This window comes from Notolabrus celidotus, chromosome 18 (genome assembly GCF_009762535.1).
Source record: "Notolabrus celidotus isolate fNotCel1 chromosome 18, fNotCel1.pri, whole genome shotgun sequence".
NCBI classification, from domain to species: Eukaryota; Metazoa; Chordata; class Actinopteri; order Labriformes; family Labridae; genus Notolabrus; species Notolabrus celidotus.
In genome coordinates, this window is record NC_048289.1 from 28,676,445 (window position 1) to 28,698,003 (window position 21,559).

At 42.6% G+C, this 21,559-nt stretch overlaps 1 protein-coding gene across 1 annotated transcript in view; it reads right to left on the bottom strand.

The window, feature by feature from the left end:
- LOC117830121 (vesicle-fusing ATPase-like) overlaps window positions 1–21,559 on the bottom strand; it is a 43,719-nt gene that overhangs the window by 6,732 nt on the left and 15,428 nt on the right. The window contains exons 9-19 of the mRNA XM_034708083.1: window positions 15,847–16,046; window positions 13,693–13,858; window positions 13,511–13,585; window positions 12,244–12,431; window positions 10,017–10,112; window positions 8,374–8,530; window positions 7,824–7,957; window positions 7,359–7,425; window positions 5,397–5,476; window positions 4,191–4,325; window positions 3,831–3,944 (exon numbers count right to left, since the gene is read on the bottom strand). Of these exons, the coding sequence (XP_034563974.1) occupies window positions 3,831–3,944; window positions 4,191–4,325; window positions 5,397–5,476; window positions 7,359–7,425; window positions 7,824–7,957; window positions 8,374–8,530; window positions 10,017–10,112; window positions 12,244–12,431; window positions 13,511–13,585; window positions 13,693–13,858; window positions 15,847–16,046 (1,412 nt within the window). The remainder of the gene's footprint in view (window positions 1–3,830; window positions 3,945–4,190; window positions 4,326–5,396; window positions 5,477–7,358; window positions 7,426–7,823; window positions 7,958–8,373; window positions 8,531–10,016; window positions 10,113–12,243; window positions 12,432–13,510; window positions 13,586–13,692; window positions 13,859–15,846; window positions 16,047–21,559) is intronic.

A 21,559-nucleotide genomic window follows, 5' to 3' on the forward strand; every position in this document is an offset into this window, starting at 1 on the left:
TTTTAATATTAATTGATTAATTTTGTATTTATTTATTTTGTAATAATTTGTTTTATTAATTATTTAATTTGTTTAATTTTTGGACTTTCTTTTTTTTAAATGAAAAAACAATTTAAAAAAAATTAACTTAGTGTTGATTATGGCGCCCCCTGTGGTCAAAACTGGGACCTCTTTTGTCTCACTGAGTGATGTTTGACTAATCCGGACATATTCCTCAATCTTTGCCTCTGCCTGTGATTTTATAATTTATTTTGCTTCCTTTTTGAAGCATTTTTTAACGTATTCTTTGCAAAATGCTGAATAAATAAAGGTTATTATTATTGTTATTATTATCATTATTGTTGTTGTTGTTGTTGCTGGCTTCGTACATGGCCTGTCTAAGTGGTGATTACAGTGTTCTGACAGGGTCTGGACCCCTTAATGTTGTGCATGTAAACACTTGTGTTTAACTACACAACTTTCAATGGAGCCTGTTGGAAAAATGCACAAAAACACGACTTCAACGCCAACCCACAAACCCCCGAAGGCAAGTCAACTCCATCCGAACACGCTGTACTTATCTAAACACAAACATACAAAGTGCCGTGCTGCAGGAGGCCAAGACGTCGCAGCGAGACGCTGATGTATGTTTTCATTTTCCCCCCAGTTGGATGAGTTTAATGTACATGTGCGTGTTTTCAGCCGCAGAACAACTGAAGTTGAATTGAATTTGCTGTAATTGTAGGTACACTAAAACCATGAAGAAGTGTGTGTGAGTGGCTTCCCTCTGATTCAGAACATGTGAGTGTAGTTTAGTTTCTTCTCAAAACACGGTTTCATAACCCTCAACGTATCAGGACTCTAGTCTTGGGAGGACGCTTCGTGAACTGGATCCTTCTGCTCGACAAATCATCGGCAAAGCCACACGCTTTTTCACTCCAGCTGATAGATGACAGATCTTTGTGACTGAGACAGATTCTGTTGACTGCTGAGAATGCCGGCCAGATGTCGAAGCTGAAGAAGAGGAGGGACGGGCGGCTCGGGCTCAGACCGCACTATCAGAAAAACAATAATACGCACGCCGAGCCAACTTCCAACGTGTGTGATTCAGAGTGAAAGATGCCCTGTTCCTCACCACTTGACCTCTCTGTCGTCTGATAAACACAGAACACACAAGATTTGCATTCACATCAACAACATTATGTGGCCAGTGGAATTGTGTTTTTATCATGTTTGAGACAAACAAGTTTTGTTTTGAGTTTCAGACCCTGTTTCTTCTGAAGGTAGGAGTCCAATCAGAGATACTGAGGCACAGAAGGCTTTGCAAACAAGGCGATTGGTGCAAGAAAGGAAGCCAGCATCTTTTCACGTAGTCAGGAAAACTCTTAGATTTCATTTTAACATCTCAGTTTGATGAAGATGCAAAGGAATGTGTGATCTGATCCTTGTAACAGCTGAGGGCCACCACCCAATCAAGGGCCCTCCAAAACTAGAGTCAGGGTTGAGGATAGGGACATAGAGGACCTAAGAGTTTACAGGTTTAATTGGGCTTAACTTAGGAACAGTTGTGCTCGAGCCTAACGTTGATTCGGCATGCTGAAAGGCTCACTATATAAACTGGTTGGCATGCTAAGAGCTGCTTTAATGCAGAGTGTGATGGGGTAACTAGAAGTGTCATCAGATGGGACGCCGGTTTGGCTCACACCAAATGTATACAGGGAGCCCTGCAAAACAAATACCTTGTGTGTTCAAGCATACCTGGCCAATAAAGCTGATTCTGTTTTTGATTCTACAAAGGAAGCGTGTTTAAAGTGTAGCTCAGCTCAGAGCAGCCAGGATCAGCTGGGTCCAGTATAGAGAGAACAACAGGATACAGCTGAGCCTTTCTGTGGTTGAATTTCTACACATGCTGCATCAGTATAAAGTTCATGGTTTAGTTGTTTTTGTTTGTTTAATATGAATAATTCTGCTCCACTTTGTTGCCCTGTTGCCTTCAGACACAGTTATCTTAAAGGTGACATATCATGCAAAATGGACTTTTTAATGGTTCTCTACTTGAAATATGTGTCCCTGTCTACAAACCCCCCGAGAATGAAAAAAATCCATTCTGCCCCTGTTTTGATTTCTCCACCTTTCTGTAAATGTGTGTGAAACCAGCCGTTTCAGACTTCCGTGTTTTTGTTACGTAACAACAATATCCGGTCTGTCATGGAGTCAGAGCTCGGAGCTTGTTCAGCCCATAGACTGTATAAAATAATACTGAATCCCCTCCTCCGTTTTTCATTCCCTGCACAAATGTGTGCTAACAAGGAGCTTAGGAGGGAGGCATGCTAGTTGTAGGCTGTCTTAATAAACACAAAGGTCGGTTTTACTCCCCACGTCTGCAGATTTGAAGATCTAGTGGATGATTTTTATTTATCATCGATATCTGCTAGCGCTAGTTAGCATAGCTACATAGCTACATGTCGTAGCTGTAGCTGTGTACCAAGACACACGTCGACATACTGACAAATAAAACAACAAGAAACACTAAATCTGTGACCAATCCTTCAGAAAGGTCCCGCTGCCTTTCTGGCAGAGATCGGTTTTACTCACCACGTCTGCAGATTTGAAGATCTAGTGGATGATTTTTATTTGTCATGGATAAGTGCTAGCGGTAATTAGCATAACCACATAGCTACATGTTCGTAGCTGTGTACCAAGACACACGTCTACATACTGACAAATAAAACAACAAGAAACACTAAATCTGTGACCAATCCTTCAGAAAGGTCCTGCTACAGGCGCCTCTCCGTCAGGATCAGATTCTGGATCAGATTCAGAGGGTTGAAGTAACGCGGGTCTGTGAGCAGCCGTGTATATTCAGCCAACATGTAAACATTAGATCAACGTGCTGGAGAGCCGAGGCACATCCACTTCCTGAGGGGGCGTGGTCAGAGAGAAAACATAGTGTTCTGAGGAGGACTGAAGAAGAGGGCTTTTCAGGCAGACCAAAATCTGATTTCAAAGTGTTTTTTTGAGCATAAACTTTAAAGACATGTTTTGGGGACCTCTTAGACCGATATATATTGATGGAAAAAGCGTGATATGTCACCTTTAAAATGAATAATTCTGCTCCACTTTGTTGCCCTGTTGCCTTCAGACACAGTTATCATCTTAAAGTCCTGTTGTGGTTGATGTGGATCAGGATATGTGTCTGTTTGTAGCGTAGAGTATATCTGATTTATACGATCTGATAAACGATCAGGAGTCCTTATATGGTGTTTTATTTTGAAATCGATGGATGTTACATGCCAAACTGTGCCTGACTTCCTGTCCAAGTCAATGTTCTCTGCTCATCTTGACGCATGTTGGGCGCTGGATCCATAGAAATAGACTCATCGCATATCTTGAGTGGAGGTAGGATCCCAAGAAGGAGCTGAGAGACGCCACAGCGCCCACTGAGTAAATCCTGCTCCTCAGAGACTAGAGTCCTAGACGCAGGAGGATTAGGTTTGACTCCAGTCCACAACCCTTTGCCACACTCGTTCCCTTCATACTCTATGCACTGTCTTAGCTCTGATTGAAAAAATGTCACTACATCTGCAGGTGTTGAGTAAAAGAAGAAGGAGCTGATCATGAAAGTAATTGGTGACATTGTGACAAGTTCTCTTTCTCTTGGAGCCTTTTGCCTTTTCTCCTGTGAAAGAAATAGACCTTTTTTCATACCTCTCCTGCATCTAAACATTTCCTCTCTTTGTTTGTTTGCTGTAAACATGCATCCTGTGTGTGCAGCTTCAATAACACAACATAAAACATCATTCCAGTCATGTTACCAGCGTTGTAAAAGTCTGTGTCTCTGTATCTCCTACCTGCACAGCCATTTCAATCAGCATCAGCAGCTTCTTTATGCCGATCCAGAGACTCTTTCCTTTCACTTCATTGGCGATCTTGGCCCGCTCCACGTCCTGAAAACTGCCCAGCAGCTTTCGGGAAAAGAAGAAGAAGAAAGGAGAGCACTCAGCGTGGGATTAGTAGCTGTTAACTCGGCAAATATATTCAGGGATTGTAGGAGAGAAATCTACATTCAGATGTCTCCTCGTACGAGTTTGTCAGCAGAGAAGTAAAGCACAGAGAAAGGTTCTACACAAAGAATGATGATCAACATGTTATAATAGAATAACCTGAGAGTAGAGGGACGGTGCATGCATGTGTGTGTGTTTGTGTGTTACCTCCAGAGCCTCGATCAGATGCTCTCCTCTCGAGATGTTGGGGATGTGGATGGTGGTGCTGAAAGCGTCTAACATCTCCATTTCCTGGAGGACGTCTCTGCGACTCGTGGTGCCGATGATCAGCAGCTTACGACCCTGAGAGAAGGAAACAGGACTTTATGTGTCAAGTTGTTCACCTTTTCACACTCCTGAGCTGCTTTACAGATATTAGAGTGAGAGTGTGAGAGCACTGCTGCACGATGTGGTGACAGTGATCAGGGATAAGTTCAGGAAAGCAGGATTTGAATATGGTGAAACATCCTACATAGACTAGATTTCTGTGTTTAAATCTGTCTCAGTGTTGGGAGCAAACATCCCCTCATAGGTCGGGCTCTGTTCCTGCGTCACAGTCATATCTGTGACTTTGGTTTCCCGTGAATGATGACAGTGTGTACGCGCCTGAAGTCACAACAGGAGCCCAGGAAGAGAAAATAACAGGAGACAGGAGAAGAACAGACAACAGAACAGAGCAGAACCCAAATCAACAGAAGACAACAGCAGAGGACACAAACATGAGCGGAGAAGAAAGAAGGGAAGCAAAAGAAATGTAGCTCCACTAAGCCGACAAGTTGGAGGAGGACCAGGAGGAGAAGACGAAGGAGGAGAGGCAGAGGAGTGGCGAGCAGACAGGGGGATTATGGCTGCCGGCTGCCCCCCCATGGCGTGGGGGGTTGTGATGCTGCATGCAGATGAGGTGCCACACAGGCGGCGGTGCTGCCAGGTCCTGGCTCTCTCACAGAGCCCATTCTCCTCCGTGTCCCCCTGGCCTCCCCCGGCCCCAGGCACCCCGCTGGGCCCAGCGCTTTACAACCCCAGAGGAGCACTGCAGCCAGGCATTCAGCAGCCGGCCCCGCGCCACTTCTCATGCACATGCAGCCATATAGTGGCCTATACTCTCATTCACAAACCAAAGGGACTATGAGAAATGGGTCTCCACCACCACCATTCACTGGGAGCACAACAGGCCGGGACCAAAACACTTGCTAATAACCGTACACACTCACACACAGCCGCAGCCACAGACCTCCAAGAACTCCTCACAAGACTGATGGAGCGGCTTCCACGAGATCTGCTGCCCTCTTTCTGCCACCTCAGGAGTAGCAACGCCACGGAGAGAGCTCCACACACACATACAAACACACACACACAAGACAGAGTGCTCTTTACCTTTGGAGGAGGTTTCTTCAGCAGCACCAGTAAAGCTTGTAACACCAGGTTGGAGAAGCGAGGGCCGATAGGGACGTAATCTGAAGACAGAGACAGCTGTGTCATCACATGGAGAACTGTTTAATCTGCATCCTTGTCTGTGAAGGTTCTCCAGGTCATGGTATTTCAAAGCTTGATCCATAAGGCAACTGGACTGGTAGAAGTTCTTGAAGACGTTTCACCTCTCCTCTGAAGGCTTCTTCAGTTCTGCGTCTTCAAGAATTTCTACAAGTCCAGTTGCCTTACAGATCAAGCTTTGGAATCTGCATCCTTCAAAGTAAAATCCCTCAGTAGGAAGGTTTTAAAAGGCAGATAACACAGGGGTTCCCAAAGTGTGGGTTGAGACACAAATGCAGGGTCGTGAGATGTCTTCCAGAATGGTTTTTTTTTTTTTGTAAGTTGTCTAAAAATAGTATTTTACCCATTATAGTAAAAAATATCATCAAAAATAGTATCTAAACTTTATGGCTGTGTGTTCAAACCGGACCCTGAGATAGCATTATCTGGGTATTCTCTCTGTGCAGAGCACTATCATGTATGGTATGGTAATTGCTAAGAGAGTGATATTAAATCTCTGGAAGTCTGACACTGTGCCCCAGTTCAAGACCTGGCTGTCTGACCTCACCTGTGTACTGCACATGGAGAAAATCCGGTGTGGCATGATGGGCAATCTTACCAAATTTTTCAACATCTGGCAGCCGTTTTCTGATTATCTCGTCCAATTGGACAGAGTAAGGCAAGGCAAGGCAAGGCAGCTTTATTTGTATAGTGCATTTCATACACGAGGGCAACTCAATGTGCTTTACATTAAAACATTAAAAGCATTGGAGACATTCAGACAGGCATACAAGAACACAATTAAAATGACAAATATAGTGAATAATAGAAAAGGAAAGGAAAATTAGAAATATATTAAAAATGACATTAAAATTTTAATTTAAAGTGAGTTAAAATAAGCTAAGTTAGGAAGGCAGTGGTAAATAAAGAAGTCTTAGTCTTTGATTTTAAAGAGGTGAGAGTTGGAGCAGACCTGCAGCTTTCAGGGAGTGTTCCAGATATGTGGTGCATAATGACTAAACACTGCTTCACCATGTTTCATTCTGACTCCAGGGACTGAAGGCAGACCAGTACCTGATGACCTCAGAGGTCGAGGTGGTTCATAAAGTAGTAGCAGATCAGCCTAAACCATTCAGTGCTTTATAAACCATCAGCAGGATTTTAAAGTATATTCTCTGACAGACAGGAAGCCAGTGTAGAGATCTAAGAACTGGAGTGATGTGGTCCACTTTGTTGGTCCTTGTTAGGACTCGAGCAGCAGCATTCTGTATGAGCTGCAGCCGTCTGATGGACTTTTTAGGGAGTCCTGTAAAGACCCCGTTACAGTAGTCTAGTCTGCTAAAGATAAATGCATGGAGGAGTTTTTCTGCATCCTGCTGAGACATAAATCCTTTAATCCTTGATATATTCTTAAGGTGATAGTAGGCAGACTTTGTAATTGTCTTAATGTGGCTGCTGAGATTAAGGTCTGAGTCTAAGACTACACCAAGGTTTCTGGCTTGGTTTGAACGTTTCATCTGTGCAGATTGGAGCTGAGCAGTGACCTTTAACCTTTCTTCCTCCAAAAACAATCATTTCAGTTTTTTCTTTGTTTAACTGAAGAAAGTTCTGTCTCATCCAGTCATTGATTGAAGGCACAGTAAACACAGACGCACGCTCATATAGGTAGGCAAATTTTCTGCAGATCAGCTAAATGAAGCCACATTAAATCACTTTGAGGGACAGGGGGGATGGTGAGTCTTTGGCATCTATATTTTGGGGGTCACAGGCTGAAAAGTTTGGGAACCCCTGAGATAACACAAAAACACTTCATGATAACAGCACAAAGGAGCTCCTTTGACTCTCTGAGGGACTTTTCGGTCTTACCTAACAGACGTTCGATGTCATCCACAACCACACAGCTCAGCTGGGACTTGTAGGCATCTTCAAATATCTATCACAGGTGAGAAAAGTGCAATCACGTTGAGATTAAAGGAAGGAAAAAAAACACGACGCACAGACTTCTGCATGACCCGAGGGCGCTCCAAACAATGAGTCGTTTGTTGTATTATTTGTGAGAGGCTGTCAGCTTGGATTTTAAAAGTGTCTGTAAATGTTTTTAATTTAAAAATGTCTTCCATCTCCTCAGGCACTCGGAGTACTCGGCTTTAATTTATGAGCGTCAATAAAAGCTTTTATATGGAGATTTTTCTCAGCAGCGTCCACAGAGTGAGAATTAAAAACTGTTTGCACCCCGTAAATCTTACAAGCATAAAAACTTTCTGTTTCAACCCTGACTTCTTAAAGACCTACATCTCTTTATTTATCTTCTACTCCAGCTTTCTGTGTTACCTTTTTGATGGCTTGGCACTTTGCGATCTCAGAGTGTCCGATCATCTTGTCAGGGGAGCAGATCTTGATGAAGGGGAACTCGGAGTCTTCAGAGATCTTAGCTGCCAGGGCCGTCTTCCCGCTGTTAGGAGGACCTGAGGGAGACGACGGATCACAAGTGGTTAGATCACAACCTCACAGGCGATCTCTTTCCAGGGTTTAAGGTGTGTCTGACTGATGGTTTCAAACCAAGCTGCAATCTCAAAATATGAAGCACATGCAGAAGTGTTATAAACTGCAGTTCATCGAGAATCCGCTTGAGGCTGGCTGCAGAAACACCAGGAACCACATACACACCCATTCAAAAGAGACGGTCTTTGCAGCAGAAATGAACATGTTTACAGCCTGGTTCAACCCCGCCTCTTTACGTCACACTCTTTTGGATGAGTTCAGTATTTCCAATATGGCTGCCACCAACGATTGGCTTCAAAACAGCACTCAGGAATAGATGAGTGACAGTCTATGTTTCAAACTGAGGATGTTAGGGTCTTGAGCGTGTGTGAGGACGTACCCTCCAGCAGCACAGACACCAGCGGCGTGCGTTCGCTGTTCTTGGTCTGCTGCACCAGCAGCTCCCCGTCCTCCATGACGGCGGTGACCGGGTCGCCCCATCGGATGATCCCGTTCATGATGTAGCTGGCGTAGTCTTCCTGGTTGGTACCGAACGCCTGGACGGGAAGACAAAGAGAGGATGTTTCACTTTTTTGAAACATATTTTTGTTGATGCTCTGTTTTTTATTTTACTTTTTTTTGCTTGTTTGTTGTTTTCTTTTATCAAAAATGGGAATAAATCTGAGATACTGAGTTTTTTTATTACTTCTTCTTCAGTAAAAAATATCTATTTCAATAATAATAATAATGCATCTTATTTATAGGAGCCTTTCTTGGTACTCAAGGTCACCTTACAACATTAAAAACAAACAGAGTTTAAATAACAAACAGTAAATAAAACACAATTTTAAAAGTGTTAAGTGAATGGACAGAGGAGTTGTGGTCAGATGGAGTAAACCACTTTAAACAGATGAGTTTTGAGTTTGGATTTAAAATGTGGGAGTGAGTCAGTGTTATGGAGGTCAGGTGGGAGAGAGTTCCAGAGCTGGGGAGCAGAGCGGCTGAAGGCTCTGCTCCCCATGGTAACAAGGCGAGCAGGAGGGGGACAGTGAGGTGGATGGAGGAGGAGGATCTGAGGGTGCGGACGGTTGTGGCAGTATGGAGGAGGTCAGAGAGATATGGAGGGGGCGAGGTTGTGTATGGATTTGAAGGTGAGGAGAAGTATTTTGTAGTTGAGCCGGTGTGTGATGGGGAGCCAGTGGAGCTGTTGCAGGATGGGTGTGATGTGGTGGATGGAGGCGGTGCGTGTGATGATACGGGCGGCTGAATTTTGAACCAGTTGAAGTTTATGGAGGGTTTTGTGGGGGAGGCCAAACAGAAGGGAGTTGCAATAGTCCAAACGGGAGGTGACGAGGCTGTGAACAAGAATGGCAGTGGAGTGGGGAGTGAGTGAAGGACGGAGACAGTTAATATTGCGGAGGTGAAAGTAGGCGGACCGGGTGACGTGGTTGATATGGGAGGTGAAGGAGAGGGTGCTGTCGAGGATGACACCCAGACTCTTAACCTGAGGGGAGGGGAAGAGGGGCGAGTTGTCGATGGGAATAGAGAAATTATGGAGTTTGTTTAATGTAGATTTTGTGCCAATTAGAAGAAGTTCAGTTTTATTGCTGTTTAATTTGAGGAAGTTTGAGGTGAACCAAGATTTTATTTCAAGGAGACAATCAGTGAGGGAAGAAGGTGGAAGTGAGGAGTCAGGTTTAGTGGAGAGGTAGAGCTGGGTGTCATCCGCGTAGAAATGTTATTTCCTACATTTAAATGCCTCTAAATTGTCTCATCAAGTAGTGTTTTATTTGATGTTTGACTTTCCGCCTTATAAATAAAGTTTTATTGATTTTATGAGAAAGACACTGAAAGTGTGAAAGATGTCAATGACAATGAGTTAAAGCACATGCGGTTTGATAAAGCTGTGAATGTCACTTTAATTTCTTGTCCATAGAAGCCTTCTTTCTTTCTTTCTTTCTTTCTTTCTTTCTTTTTTTCTTCTCTAATCCCAGAGAAAAAGGGAAACAGAAGATGTGCAGACACCTCTGCAGAACAACTCACAGGTTTGATGTCGTTATTCAGCGAGGCCATGAAGTCGAGTCTGCCGACCAGCAGCTTCTCTGCCGTCTCGATGTTCACCTCCACCGTGTTGCTGGCCTGCAACAAACACAAACACACAAACACACAAACACACAGTGAGAGACGGCAGATTATGAGCTGCTCTGATTCCTGGATGAACTCCAGCCCCCTGCTAATGAAACCCATTACATGGAGTTAACACATTTAGATTTCACAACATCATCAGGAGACAAAGTGCTCCCTCAGAGCAGAAAGGTCAGAGCGTGAGGAGGAGGAGGAGGAGGAGGAGGAGAAGTGTTCAGAGGAGTGAAGAAGAACGTCACAGCCTTCAGACATGTGTAAGGCCCTTGTCTGACATTAATCATCACCCTCTAATATAAGGTGAGGAGGGCACAAACACACACACGCCTGGGAGGTGAGGCAACACTGGCACCAAACATTAGTGCATCAATACCGCTAAGTTTATGGCTTCGCTACACAAGTGAGTTAAAACGACATTTACCTTTCTCTAATAGTACAAAAAGTGAAAAAAAAAAAAGAAGTTAATACAGCATTTTATGGTTTGGGTTGTGAGTAGTGCTAAGATTATTGGTGTATGAGTGCAAAATAGAATCATAAGAATAGTAAACACTTCACACTAACCAGGAAAAACATGATGCAAAAATTGGTCATGGTGTTTTTATCAATAAAGGTGTTTCAGAAAAAATTGAAACAGCTCTTAAAACCTCAGATTTAAGTCTTTGTAGATACCTGAGAGTCTCAGGTGGGTTTAAAACAGTGTGCTTGCAACAAATGTGCAAAACTGATGGAGTCAGTTCCCACAGAGGAACTCATCACATTCGCTGATTATAGCTTTTCAAAGTGGAGGAGGTGCCGTTCCTGTGTTGTGCATGATTCATTTTTGCTCTTAAAGGTGACATATCATGCTTTTTTCATCAACATATATTGGTCTAAGAGGTCCCCAAAACGTGTCTTTAAAGTTTATGCTCAAAAAAACACTTTGAAATCAGATTTTGGTCTGCCTGAAAAACCCTCTTCTTCAGTCCTCCTCAGAACACTCTGTTTTCTCTCTGACCACGCCCCCTCAGGAAGTGGATGTGCCTCGGCTGTCCAGCACGTTGATCTAATGTTTACATGTTGGCTGAATATACACGGCTGCTCACAGATCACGTTACTTCAACCCTCTGAATCTGATCCAGAATCTGATCCTGATGGAGAGGCGCCTGTAGCAGGACCTTTCTGAAGGATTGGTCACAGATTTAGTGTTTCTTGTTGTTTTATTTATCAGTATGTCGACGTGTGTCTTGGGACACAGCTACGAACATGTAGCTATGTGGCTATGCTAACTAGCGCTAGCACTTATCCATGATAAATAAAAATCATCCACTAGATCTTCAAATCTAGAGATGTGGGGAGTAAAACCGACCTCTGCCAGAAAGGCAGCAGGACCTTTCTGAAGGATTGGTCACAGATTTAGTGTTTCTTGTTGTTTTATTTGTCAGTATGTAGACGTGTGTCTTGGTACACAGCTCACAGCTACAGCTACAGCTATGAACATGTAGCTATGTGGCTATGCTAATTAGCGCTAGCACTTATCCATGATAAATAAAAATCATCCACTAGATCTTCAAATCTGCAGACGTGGGGAGTAAAACCGACCTTTGTGTTTATTAAGACAGCCTACAACTAGCATGCCTCCCTCCTAAGCTCCTTGTTAGCACACATTTGTGCAGGTAATGAAAAACGGAGGAGGGGATTCAGTTTTATTTTATACAGTCTATGGGCTGAACAAGCTCCGAGCTCTGACTCCGTGACAGACCGGATATTGTTGTTACGTAACAAAAACACGGAAGTCTGAAACGGCTCGTTTCAGCACACATTTACAGAAAGGTGGAGAAATCAGAACAGGGGCAGAGTGGATTTTTTTCATTCTCGGGGGGTTTGTAGACATGCCAGGGAAACATATTTCAGGTAGAGAACCATTAAAAAGTAAATTTTGCATGATATGTCACCTTTAATGCAGGTTTTAGACAAAATCAGAACAATCTGAAAACCAGATACTGGACTAAAAAACATCTTTACCATTTTCTGATGCTCATCAAAACAAAGCAGACTGATGAAGTCAAAGCACATACTCATATAACTCTTCCTCACCAACAACACACAGGATGTAAATAACAAACACTGTTTCTGCAGGATTCTCTCTGACCTTGATGTGTCTGTTCATGGCGGTGGACTGTGCAGCTCTGACCAAACCCTCCAGCTCGGCACCGCTGAAGTTCTTCGTCTCAGCAGCGAGCTCCTTGATGTTCACGTCAGAGGACAGCAGCTCGTACTGACGCATCTGAGCTGTGTGGATGTGGAGGATCTGAACTCTTCCCTTTTCATCTGGCAACCCTGGAAGAAGACAGAGACTTACAGCTTCGGCAAACAGAGACCTGGTTCCTCTTTGGGATTTGGTTCTTTTTTAGAGTCAGGTTGAGCGCTGGTCTAGGGTTTCATATTTGGTTCTACATTTTATTTATTTTTTATCAATAAAATAAAATAAAATTAAACTTGTTTTTGTTTTGTTTTTTCAAAGATCTGTGTATTTGAATTTTACACTTTATATACAGACGATCAATGTCAAAAATTTGGCAAGTGATGATATTCTTGTATAAAAAAAATATATATAGATATGTGAATAAATTAAAATAAAATTAGTAAATTAGTAAACATTTATAAATTAAAGTTCATGAAAAAAAGCTAGTATAATAATAATTATTATTGTTATTGTTATAATAAGAATAAGAACAATAAATAATAATTGAAAATAAAAAATAAATGAAAAGTGAAGAGAAAAAAATAGTAATAATAGTGAAAATACAATAAAATAAATTGGTTAATTCTTAAAAAAAATAAAAATAAATACAAAAAGTTAGAGTTAAATTTGTTTTATTTTTTAATAGATGTTTAATATTGATTTCTTCATTTTTTCTGCTGTTTTTTGCTGTAATTTTTAAAAGTTTGCTCATTTTGTATGAAATTAAATGTATAATTAAGTTTAAACTGATGCTGTGTGAAGCACTTTGGGCTTCATGTTTGTATAAAAAGTCATAATAATAATCTCATTCTACCAAGTAGGTCACAAAGAGGCATCAGTGTAAGAATGAGACTGTTTCAAAATGTGTTAAATCTCCTCACCGCGTCTTTAATCCATCAAAATGATTTTGTTTTTGTCACATTTTGTTCTCTTTTTTCGTCGGTGATGTTTTGATTTTTGCAGAGTGCAGGAATTTTGGAGGCATATTTGTATCCAGCGTTACATAAATTAAGCTGAGTTTAGAGGAGTTGTTATAAACAAAGAGAAAAACATCAAATCAGGAGACATTAAAAGTTCTGCGAGTTTGGAACCACAGATTTAATTCCCTCTCCAGTCTCCTGTAGAGAGGAAACACTCGTGTGAAGTCTTATCAGTGCAACCTTCACCTCCTTACCTATCTCCATCTTCACCTCCAGTCTTCCCGGTCTCAACAAGGCCTCATCAATCAGGTCGGGCCTGTTGGTCATACCTGAGGGGGGACAGATGGACAGGAGACGGATGAGTAAGAGTGTGCAGATGTTCAGGGACGACAGCAGAGAGGCTTTAAAAGGTGTGTGTTTACTCCTGTGTGCTTACCTATGACCAGGATGTTGTTGAGCTGCTCCACTCCGTCGATCTTGGACAGCAGCTGGTTGACAACGGTGTCGTGGACGCCGGTGCTGCCCGCCATGCTGCCACGCTGTTTACAGATCGCGTCGATCTCATCGAATATGATGATGTGGAGGCCGCTGTTCGCACCGAGCTGATCAGCAGAGAGAGGGAGAGAAAGATTACTTAACCTATTCAACATCCTCTGCTCACACTCGAGAAAATCCACAGATTAAAGCTCACAATGAGGACTTTTTTACACCTTTACTGATAGAGGAGAGGACAGGGGATAGAGTAGGAAACCAGGAGAGAGTGGGGGAGTGATATGCAGGAAAGGGGCTGCCGACTGGGCGTGCAACTTAACCATAAGTCTAAATCCGCGCCCTCAATTAGAACGTTTTTAGATGAACAATGTGTTGCATGAGAGTGACTTTGCAGCTGCTGGTGTTGCACATGATATTAAATTAAAAAACACTAAATGACAGGATATTTTAGTGCATGCTTGCTTCCAGGAGATATGTTCTCTTACTCACTCGTGCATCAAATTAAAGGACTTTTCCATACTTTTACAGGTCATGTTGGATAATAACTGGACAGTTTGATGCACACAAGGAAACAAAAAGGCATGAAAGTCTACAGAAATACTCTCAGAGGAGATTTCAGTTCACATTTGTTTCTGTAAATGTAGTTCTTGAAGGTTTGAGTTGAAGTGCATTGGCTAAATCCAAAAATCTTGTATTTCACTTGATATAGTAACTCATAAAGACCTAGACCATTTATGGGGGCGCCAGACTCTCCTGAATGAGACAAATGTGGTATCAATGGAAAGCTGAGAATGTCTGCTGTAACTGAGTTTTTAAAGCTTGTTGATAGGATTTGCGGTTCACAGAAAAAATCAGATTTTACAGGGATACACTGCTCAGACATTATCACTCTACTTGAAGGCTCTTTTATCAAGTATCCAGCCTTTGCACAAACTCATTTAGGCACCTTTCTCTTGAATTCAAGGGCTGTCTCTAGTCTAGTCTGAGAGATTCTGTCTTCAGCTGTCCCATAAAAAACAAAAACAAGGTGCTCCCTTTCGTAGAAAAAACTTACAAAATCAATAAATTATAGCTTGTTGTTCCTCCTCTTTACATGTCACTGACACATGCCTTAAACACTGCATGTCACGGTGTCATACTCCCACACTGCAGACATGTCATTTCCTGTTTGACCATGAAAGAAAATCACATTTTTTTTCCAACAAGGGACCCAATAAAAACCTTATTCTCTGAATCAGCAGTCAGGCTTTGCAGCTTGCAGCATTAAATTGATGCAACACATCAGATAAACATCGTCTTCTGTGCATGGCGCATTATTTGAATGCCTTTGTTCAACAGATACACCTTTGCATCCCTCTTTTAAAGCTTAAACATTTTAAAGCTATCAAACTGGTGCAGAAATAATGTGAACATTTTCTTGTATTGAGAAATAAATGCAGAGAATGTTTACCACCGATGCATTTTCTCACCCTGACCTGAGGATCAGTTCTGACCCTCAGCAGAGAGACAGATGGAAAAGAGTCTGCAAGCAGCAGGGTGGGGGGTTATCCCTCCATCTACAGACCTGTCAGTCTGAGCCGTAGCATTTAAAGCAGGTGTGGAGCTGTCCTTAATACACACTGGACTCTGACTGTGTGTGTGTGTGTGTAGGGAGCTCTTCTAGGAGGTCAAAGACAGCCCAGCCCCTCATTAGGTGGTGAAGAGTGAAGCTCGACGCTGGTGTCTCACAATCCAAACTAACTGTCGCTGCTGGTTTCAGTGCAGAACTTCAAGTTATTACAGCTCCGGCTCGCTAAAGGGCAGATCTCTCCGCTCCTGTGGGAATGACTTCTTGTGTTTTTGAGAGATTAAAATCTGTGTTTCGAAGGTATAATGGGAGAATACAGAAGCCTGTGAGCAGAACATTTTATGAGTGTTATCTGATGAGTGGAAAATAAGTTGCAGCAAGAAGAGGTTACGACATAAACACAGACTCATTTGTCACCATAATGAGGATTTATCGCTGCTTGAAGCTTCTGGCAGCACAGATGCAGATTTTAACGTGCTTGTGTGTAGAAGTATGAGTGTTATTTTATGCTGTACGCGTCCCTCCGCTCACCCTCTTCTGCTCGTCCTCTGCGTCCGCAAACAGCTTCCTGACGTTGGCCTCAGACTCTCCCACGTACTTGTTGAGGATCTCGGGACCGTTGACGATCTTTGGCTCGCGGGCCTTGAGCATCTTGCCGATCTGTCGTGCCATCAGGGTTTTACCGCAGCCTGGGGGTCCGTACAGCAGGATTCCCTTCACATGCTTACAGCCTGGAGACAAACACACACACACACGTACAGAGAGAGGGAAAAACAGAGTTAAACTGAGAGCAGGCTGTTCACGTTTGCAGCGAGGGACTCTTGAGCAGTCAGCATCCTGTGAAGTGTAGGATCTCGCCCAAAGCCAACACTGAGGGTAGGATGTGCCCTTTCTTTCCCCTTTCTCTAAGCATGTTGGCACACTTTGCAAGGAGTTATGTTAATATCACTGTGACAGGATATAATATGTGGAGTCCCCCAGGGTTCAATTCTTGGGCCAATCCTTTTTTCTCTGTACCTGCTCCCTCTCGGCTTGATTTTTTTTTTAAAACATGGCATGTCTTTCCACCTTTATGCAGACAAAAGCTCACTGGAGCCTTTACTTAACTGCCTCAAAGACATCTAAGCCTGGATTTCTTTCAACTTTTTTTAAAACTTTAATGAAAGAAAGGCTGAAATGATTGTGTTTGAATCCAGTGCTGCATGTAAGGCCCCAATATCGGACCTGGGCTCCCTGCAACCTTACTTGAAACCCACAGTTGCAGCTCTTGGTGTCATGATGGACGGTGATTTTAAATTAGATAAACATCAATTCTGGAGCCCGATCTTGTTTTTACCATTTGAGGCTTTTATCTCAAATTTAATTGGTTTTATCTTTTAATGATTTTGAGTTATACATACTTTTATTTTGACTCATCTGGACGACTGTAATGCACTTTATGTAGGCGTTAACCAGACCTCCCTGTCACGCCTACAGTCAGTCCAAAATGCTGCTGCTGGACTTTTAACTGGCACCCCTAAGCGAGAGCACATAACCCCCATCCTCGCCTCCCTCCTCTGGCTCCCTGTTCATTTCAGAATTTAAGATGTTATTGTTTGTTTATAAATCTTTAAATGGAGTAGCTCCAAAGTATATTTCTGACCTCCTGTAAAGCTACACTCCCTCAAGGTCTTTGAGGTCCACTGGTCAGCAACTAAAGACCAGGCTGAAAACCAGGGGTGGCCGTGCCTTCTTGGCAGTGGCCCCCAAACTGTGGAACGAGCTGACCCCCGCCATGTTAGATTGTCCCCCACATTACTGACTTTTAAATCCCATCTTAAAACATATTTACTCCTTGGATTTTAACCTCTGTCTCTGTCTGTTCTTTTATTGGATTTTTATTTACTCTTAGTGTTTTTATTTTATAATTTTTTTTTATTTTCTATTTTATTTTTTGGTATGTTTTTTTTTTTACTATTTTTAAACTGTTTTATGTGTTTTATTATAATTATTTTGTTTTACTTTATTTTATTTTCTGACAGCGTTTTATGTCCTTTGTTTTTTAACTTATTTTACCTCACTATGCAGCAATTTGCTTAACTTGATAGTTTTATTTTGAATGTCTCCAGTAATTTTAAAGGTGACATATCACGCTTTTTTCATCAATATATATTGGTCTAAGAGGTCCCCAAAACATGTCTTTAAAGTTTATGCTCAAAAAAACACTTTGAAATCAGATTTTGGTCTGCCTGAAAAACCCTCTTCTTCAGTCCTCCTCAGAACACTCTGTTTTCCCTCTGACCACGCCCCCTCAGGAAGTGGATGTGCCTCGGCTGTCCAGCACGTTGATCTAATGTTTACATGTTGGCTGAATATACACGGCTGCTCAGAGATCACGTTACTTCAACCCTCTGAATCTGATCCAGAATCTGATCCTGACGGAGAGGCGCCTGTAGCAGGACCTTTCTGAAGGATTGGTCACAGATTTAGTGTTTCTTGTTGTTTTATTTATCAGTATGTCGACGTGTGTCTTGGGACACAGCTACGAACATGTAGCTATGTGGCTATGCTAACTAGCGCTAGCACTTATCCATGATAAATAAAAATCATCCACTAGATCTTCAGATCTGCAGACGTGGGGAGTAAAACCGACCTCTGCCAGAAAGGCAGCAGGACCTTTCTGAAGGATTGGTCACAGATTTAGTGTTTCTTGTTGTTTTATTTGTCAGTATGTCGACGTGTGTCTTGGTACACAGCTACAGCTACAGCTATGAACATGTAGCTATGTGGCTATGCTAATTAGCGCTAGCCCTTTTCCATGACAAATAAAAATCATCCACTAGATCTTCAAATCTGCAGACGTGGGGAGTAAAACCGACCTTTGTGTTTATTAAGACAGCCTACAACTAGCATGCCTCCCTCCTAAGCTCCTTGTTAGCACACATTTGTGCAGGTAATGAAAAACGGAGGAGGGGATTCAGTATTATTTTATACAGTCTATGGGCTGAACAAGCTCCGAGCTCTGACTCCGTGACAGACCGGATATTGTTGTTACGTAACAAAGACACGGAAGTCTGAAACGGCTCGTTTCACACACATTTATAGAAAGGTGGAGAAATCAAAACAGGGGCAGAATGGATTTTTTTCATTCTCGGGGGGTTTGTAGACATGCCAGGGAAACATATTTCAGGTAGAGAACCATTAAAAAGTCCATTTTGCATGATATGTCACCTTTAATGTAATGACTGGAGTGCTACAAAGACCCCCAAACACTGCAACCATCACACAGTGGGATCTAACTCTCCTGACATCGAGTTACAGTCCCTTTAAATGAGGTGAATTTAAGAGAGAGTGGGCTGTTATGGGATTAAATTATTGTTATTATTTATTTAATTCTCAATTAAATAAAGGAAGATCTTTCTAAAACTGCACGTTGTCTAAAAAGTGATGATGAAAGTAGATTTTCTGTTTGCTCTGACTGCTGCACGTCTCCAGTTTAGCTTTGAACAAATACAAACATGCACTCTCTTCATCAGGCAGCTCACCTTTAGTAATAAAACACATCTTTTGATGTTGTTTCCTGTCTTTGTGTTCATGTAAACATTATTTTTTAAGTCTTTTGGTGTTTGGATATTTGCGACTGATGCATCCTTCTTCCTCTGAGCGCCGGATTTGTTCATGGTTTAATCCTTCATGTATAAATTCCCCTTCTACATCTCTAGCTTTTAGAGTTTAACAGTCTAAATGCGTCTCTCCTGCTCATGGATTAGATGCAAATGAAACTGAACAGCAACCGAAGACCAAGACAGAATGATTCGGACTGTGTCCCCTGAAGAAAAGCCGTGAAGAGTTATAACCGCTCTCATTGATTTCTTTTGTTTTACGCACTTCAGCTGAAGCTCTCCACTCCACCAAGTATCCAGTGTGGCTCTCTTTAACGGCCTTTTGCACCTGCTTAATGACATTTAGCCCAGACTAATTGAGAGGCCCCAGATAACCATCTGAGCTGCCATTTGGGCTCGCTGAAGGAAAAGCAGCCGGGTTGACAGGAGGGGGAGGAGGGGGGTGAGGAGGGACGGGAGAAGTTGTGTTGTTTTTGGGAGAGAGAGCACTGAAGCTTCTGTCTGTCTGTCTGGGGAGCAAAGGGGAGACAAGGTGAAACTTTGAAAACTTTTACTCCGACAGCTCCTCTCTGTCAGCACCTGCTCTCCCTGCTCCCCACGCCGGCCAATTACAGCTTCACCTTTTAGCTGGATCCTCTATCAGGGCACGCCATCTCATTACAGCAGCCAGCTGGCCGCAGCCAAAGGCCGACTCCTGCACACAGGCAGCCGGATAAAGGTCAGCTTGCACACTGCTGGACGCTGCCCTAGGCTCTGAGCTCTGTGGGTATCTGTGGGTGTCAGTGTGTGGTGTGTCTGCCAGGCTTAGAGGTCTTTGCTGCAGGTTTTCACAGGACTTGTTGGTCTGTGAGCAAGGAGCGAGGATTAGCACACCTGTGAGTGTGTTTGTGTGTGTGTGTGTGTGTGTGGGAGGCGAGGGAGGGGTTGGTGTGTGAGTCACAAAGAAGACTACCTGATGGCTTTCATTAAAATGAGCAGCAGTCCTGTGCTAAGTGACTCATGGTAATCATCTGACAGCTGTCAGAGATCTATTAATGAGTCTGCTCGGGGATCACGGCACGCTTTCTCAGGTCTGGATGAGGCGGCACAGGAGGGCGCCTCATGGCTGCAGGTTTCAGTGATTCAGGCAACGATACTTCCCTCAAAGGAATCTTTCAAGTCCTGGTTTGTCATAATGTTGATACAAGGATTAAACCTGAGCTGTGAAGAAACACCAACAGTGACTGGTTTTATTCTCACTTTCACCTGATGAACACTGACAGATACTTAAGTCCTCAGAGTTTCCAGTCATCACTGTGTTTTCTTCTCTTTAATGAAGCTGCTCAGATGTTCTCACATGAACTGAATCGATGCTTAATGACGATGACATTTGATCACAAAGACTTCTTTATCTTTGCTGTGGTTGTTGGTAGGACAGAGCAGGTTTGAAGCTACACTGAAATGCAGCCACTAGTTTCATGACTGTACCTCTATGGTTGCTGCTATAATGCTATAAAGCTCTACTACCCAGATGTAAACAAACACAGATGACAGATGACATCTTGAAGTGTGGCGTGGTTCGTCAGTATGTTGATCTAGTAAATGGAGATAAAGTAGTTTGTAGTCTGTGTCTGGTTAACTCAACCGGAGCAATAGGGAACCAGCACATGTATTTGGACGTGGTGCTAGCTCTGCTAGTGTTAGCCACACTCGGCAAAAAAATTGAGATTGTATTTCATTTTAATTTGATGCTTAGACCATGATCACATGGTATGGAGCAAGGGAGAGGTTCCGGTGACTGGTGGTTAGGCTTTCAGCAGTGTGTCTGCCCCCTGGTGGCCGGCTGCAGTATAGGTCAAAAAATCCGTCTCCCCCATTCAAATGAATGGAGGAGCAGTCAAACTTTAAAAAATAAATACACATCGTACGAATGTTTCTCTCATCCGTATGCTGTGGTGATATGTAGTTAGTATTTGACTGTTTTATGTCCAAGGCCTCTTTTTTCTGAAAAGTTTATTTTTCGTTAGTTATTAGAGTTTAAAAAACGGGGTTTTACTTCCTGTTTCCTTTGATTCACAGCCGCCGAAGAGAGAAACTTCAAAGGACACACAGCGTCTTGTGACGTTACGCTGTAGGGCGGAGCTTATTACAGTGGCTTCACAGGCTCTGGCTGCACAATGGCGGCGCCCTGGAGAGGGATTTTTTGGCTTCAGAACCGTACAACGGGAAGAGGCGGAGCAACGCCTCCATTTTTATTTACAGTCTATGGTATGGAGCCACAGACAGAACATAAATTACAAATAAATAAATAAAAAATAATGATAGCACACGGCATGGCTGAAGTCCAACAGATCTTATTTAAACAATGGAAGCACATTTTTCAGAAAAGCCCCTAATTTGCTGATAACTTTTTGCTTATCTGACTTAATTAATTTAAACACAGAGGGACGCTTTAAATAATACTTTGGTATCAACCTTTCTCTATAAGACTCTGTGATCACGTGCTGAGCCGTGTTAAATAAGCTGTGCTCAATTCGGAGTGTTTTCTTATCTTTAGACTGGTTGGTTTAGTCTTGTTTATGATTCTTTAAGTTATATTTTGGGGCTTTAATGACTTTATTCAGATACGATAGGACATGAGATAGAGCGGGAAACTGGGAACC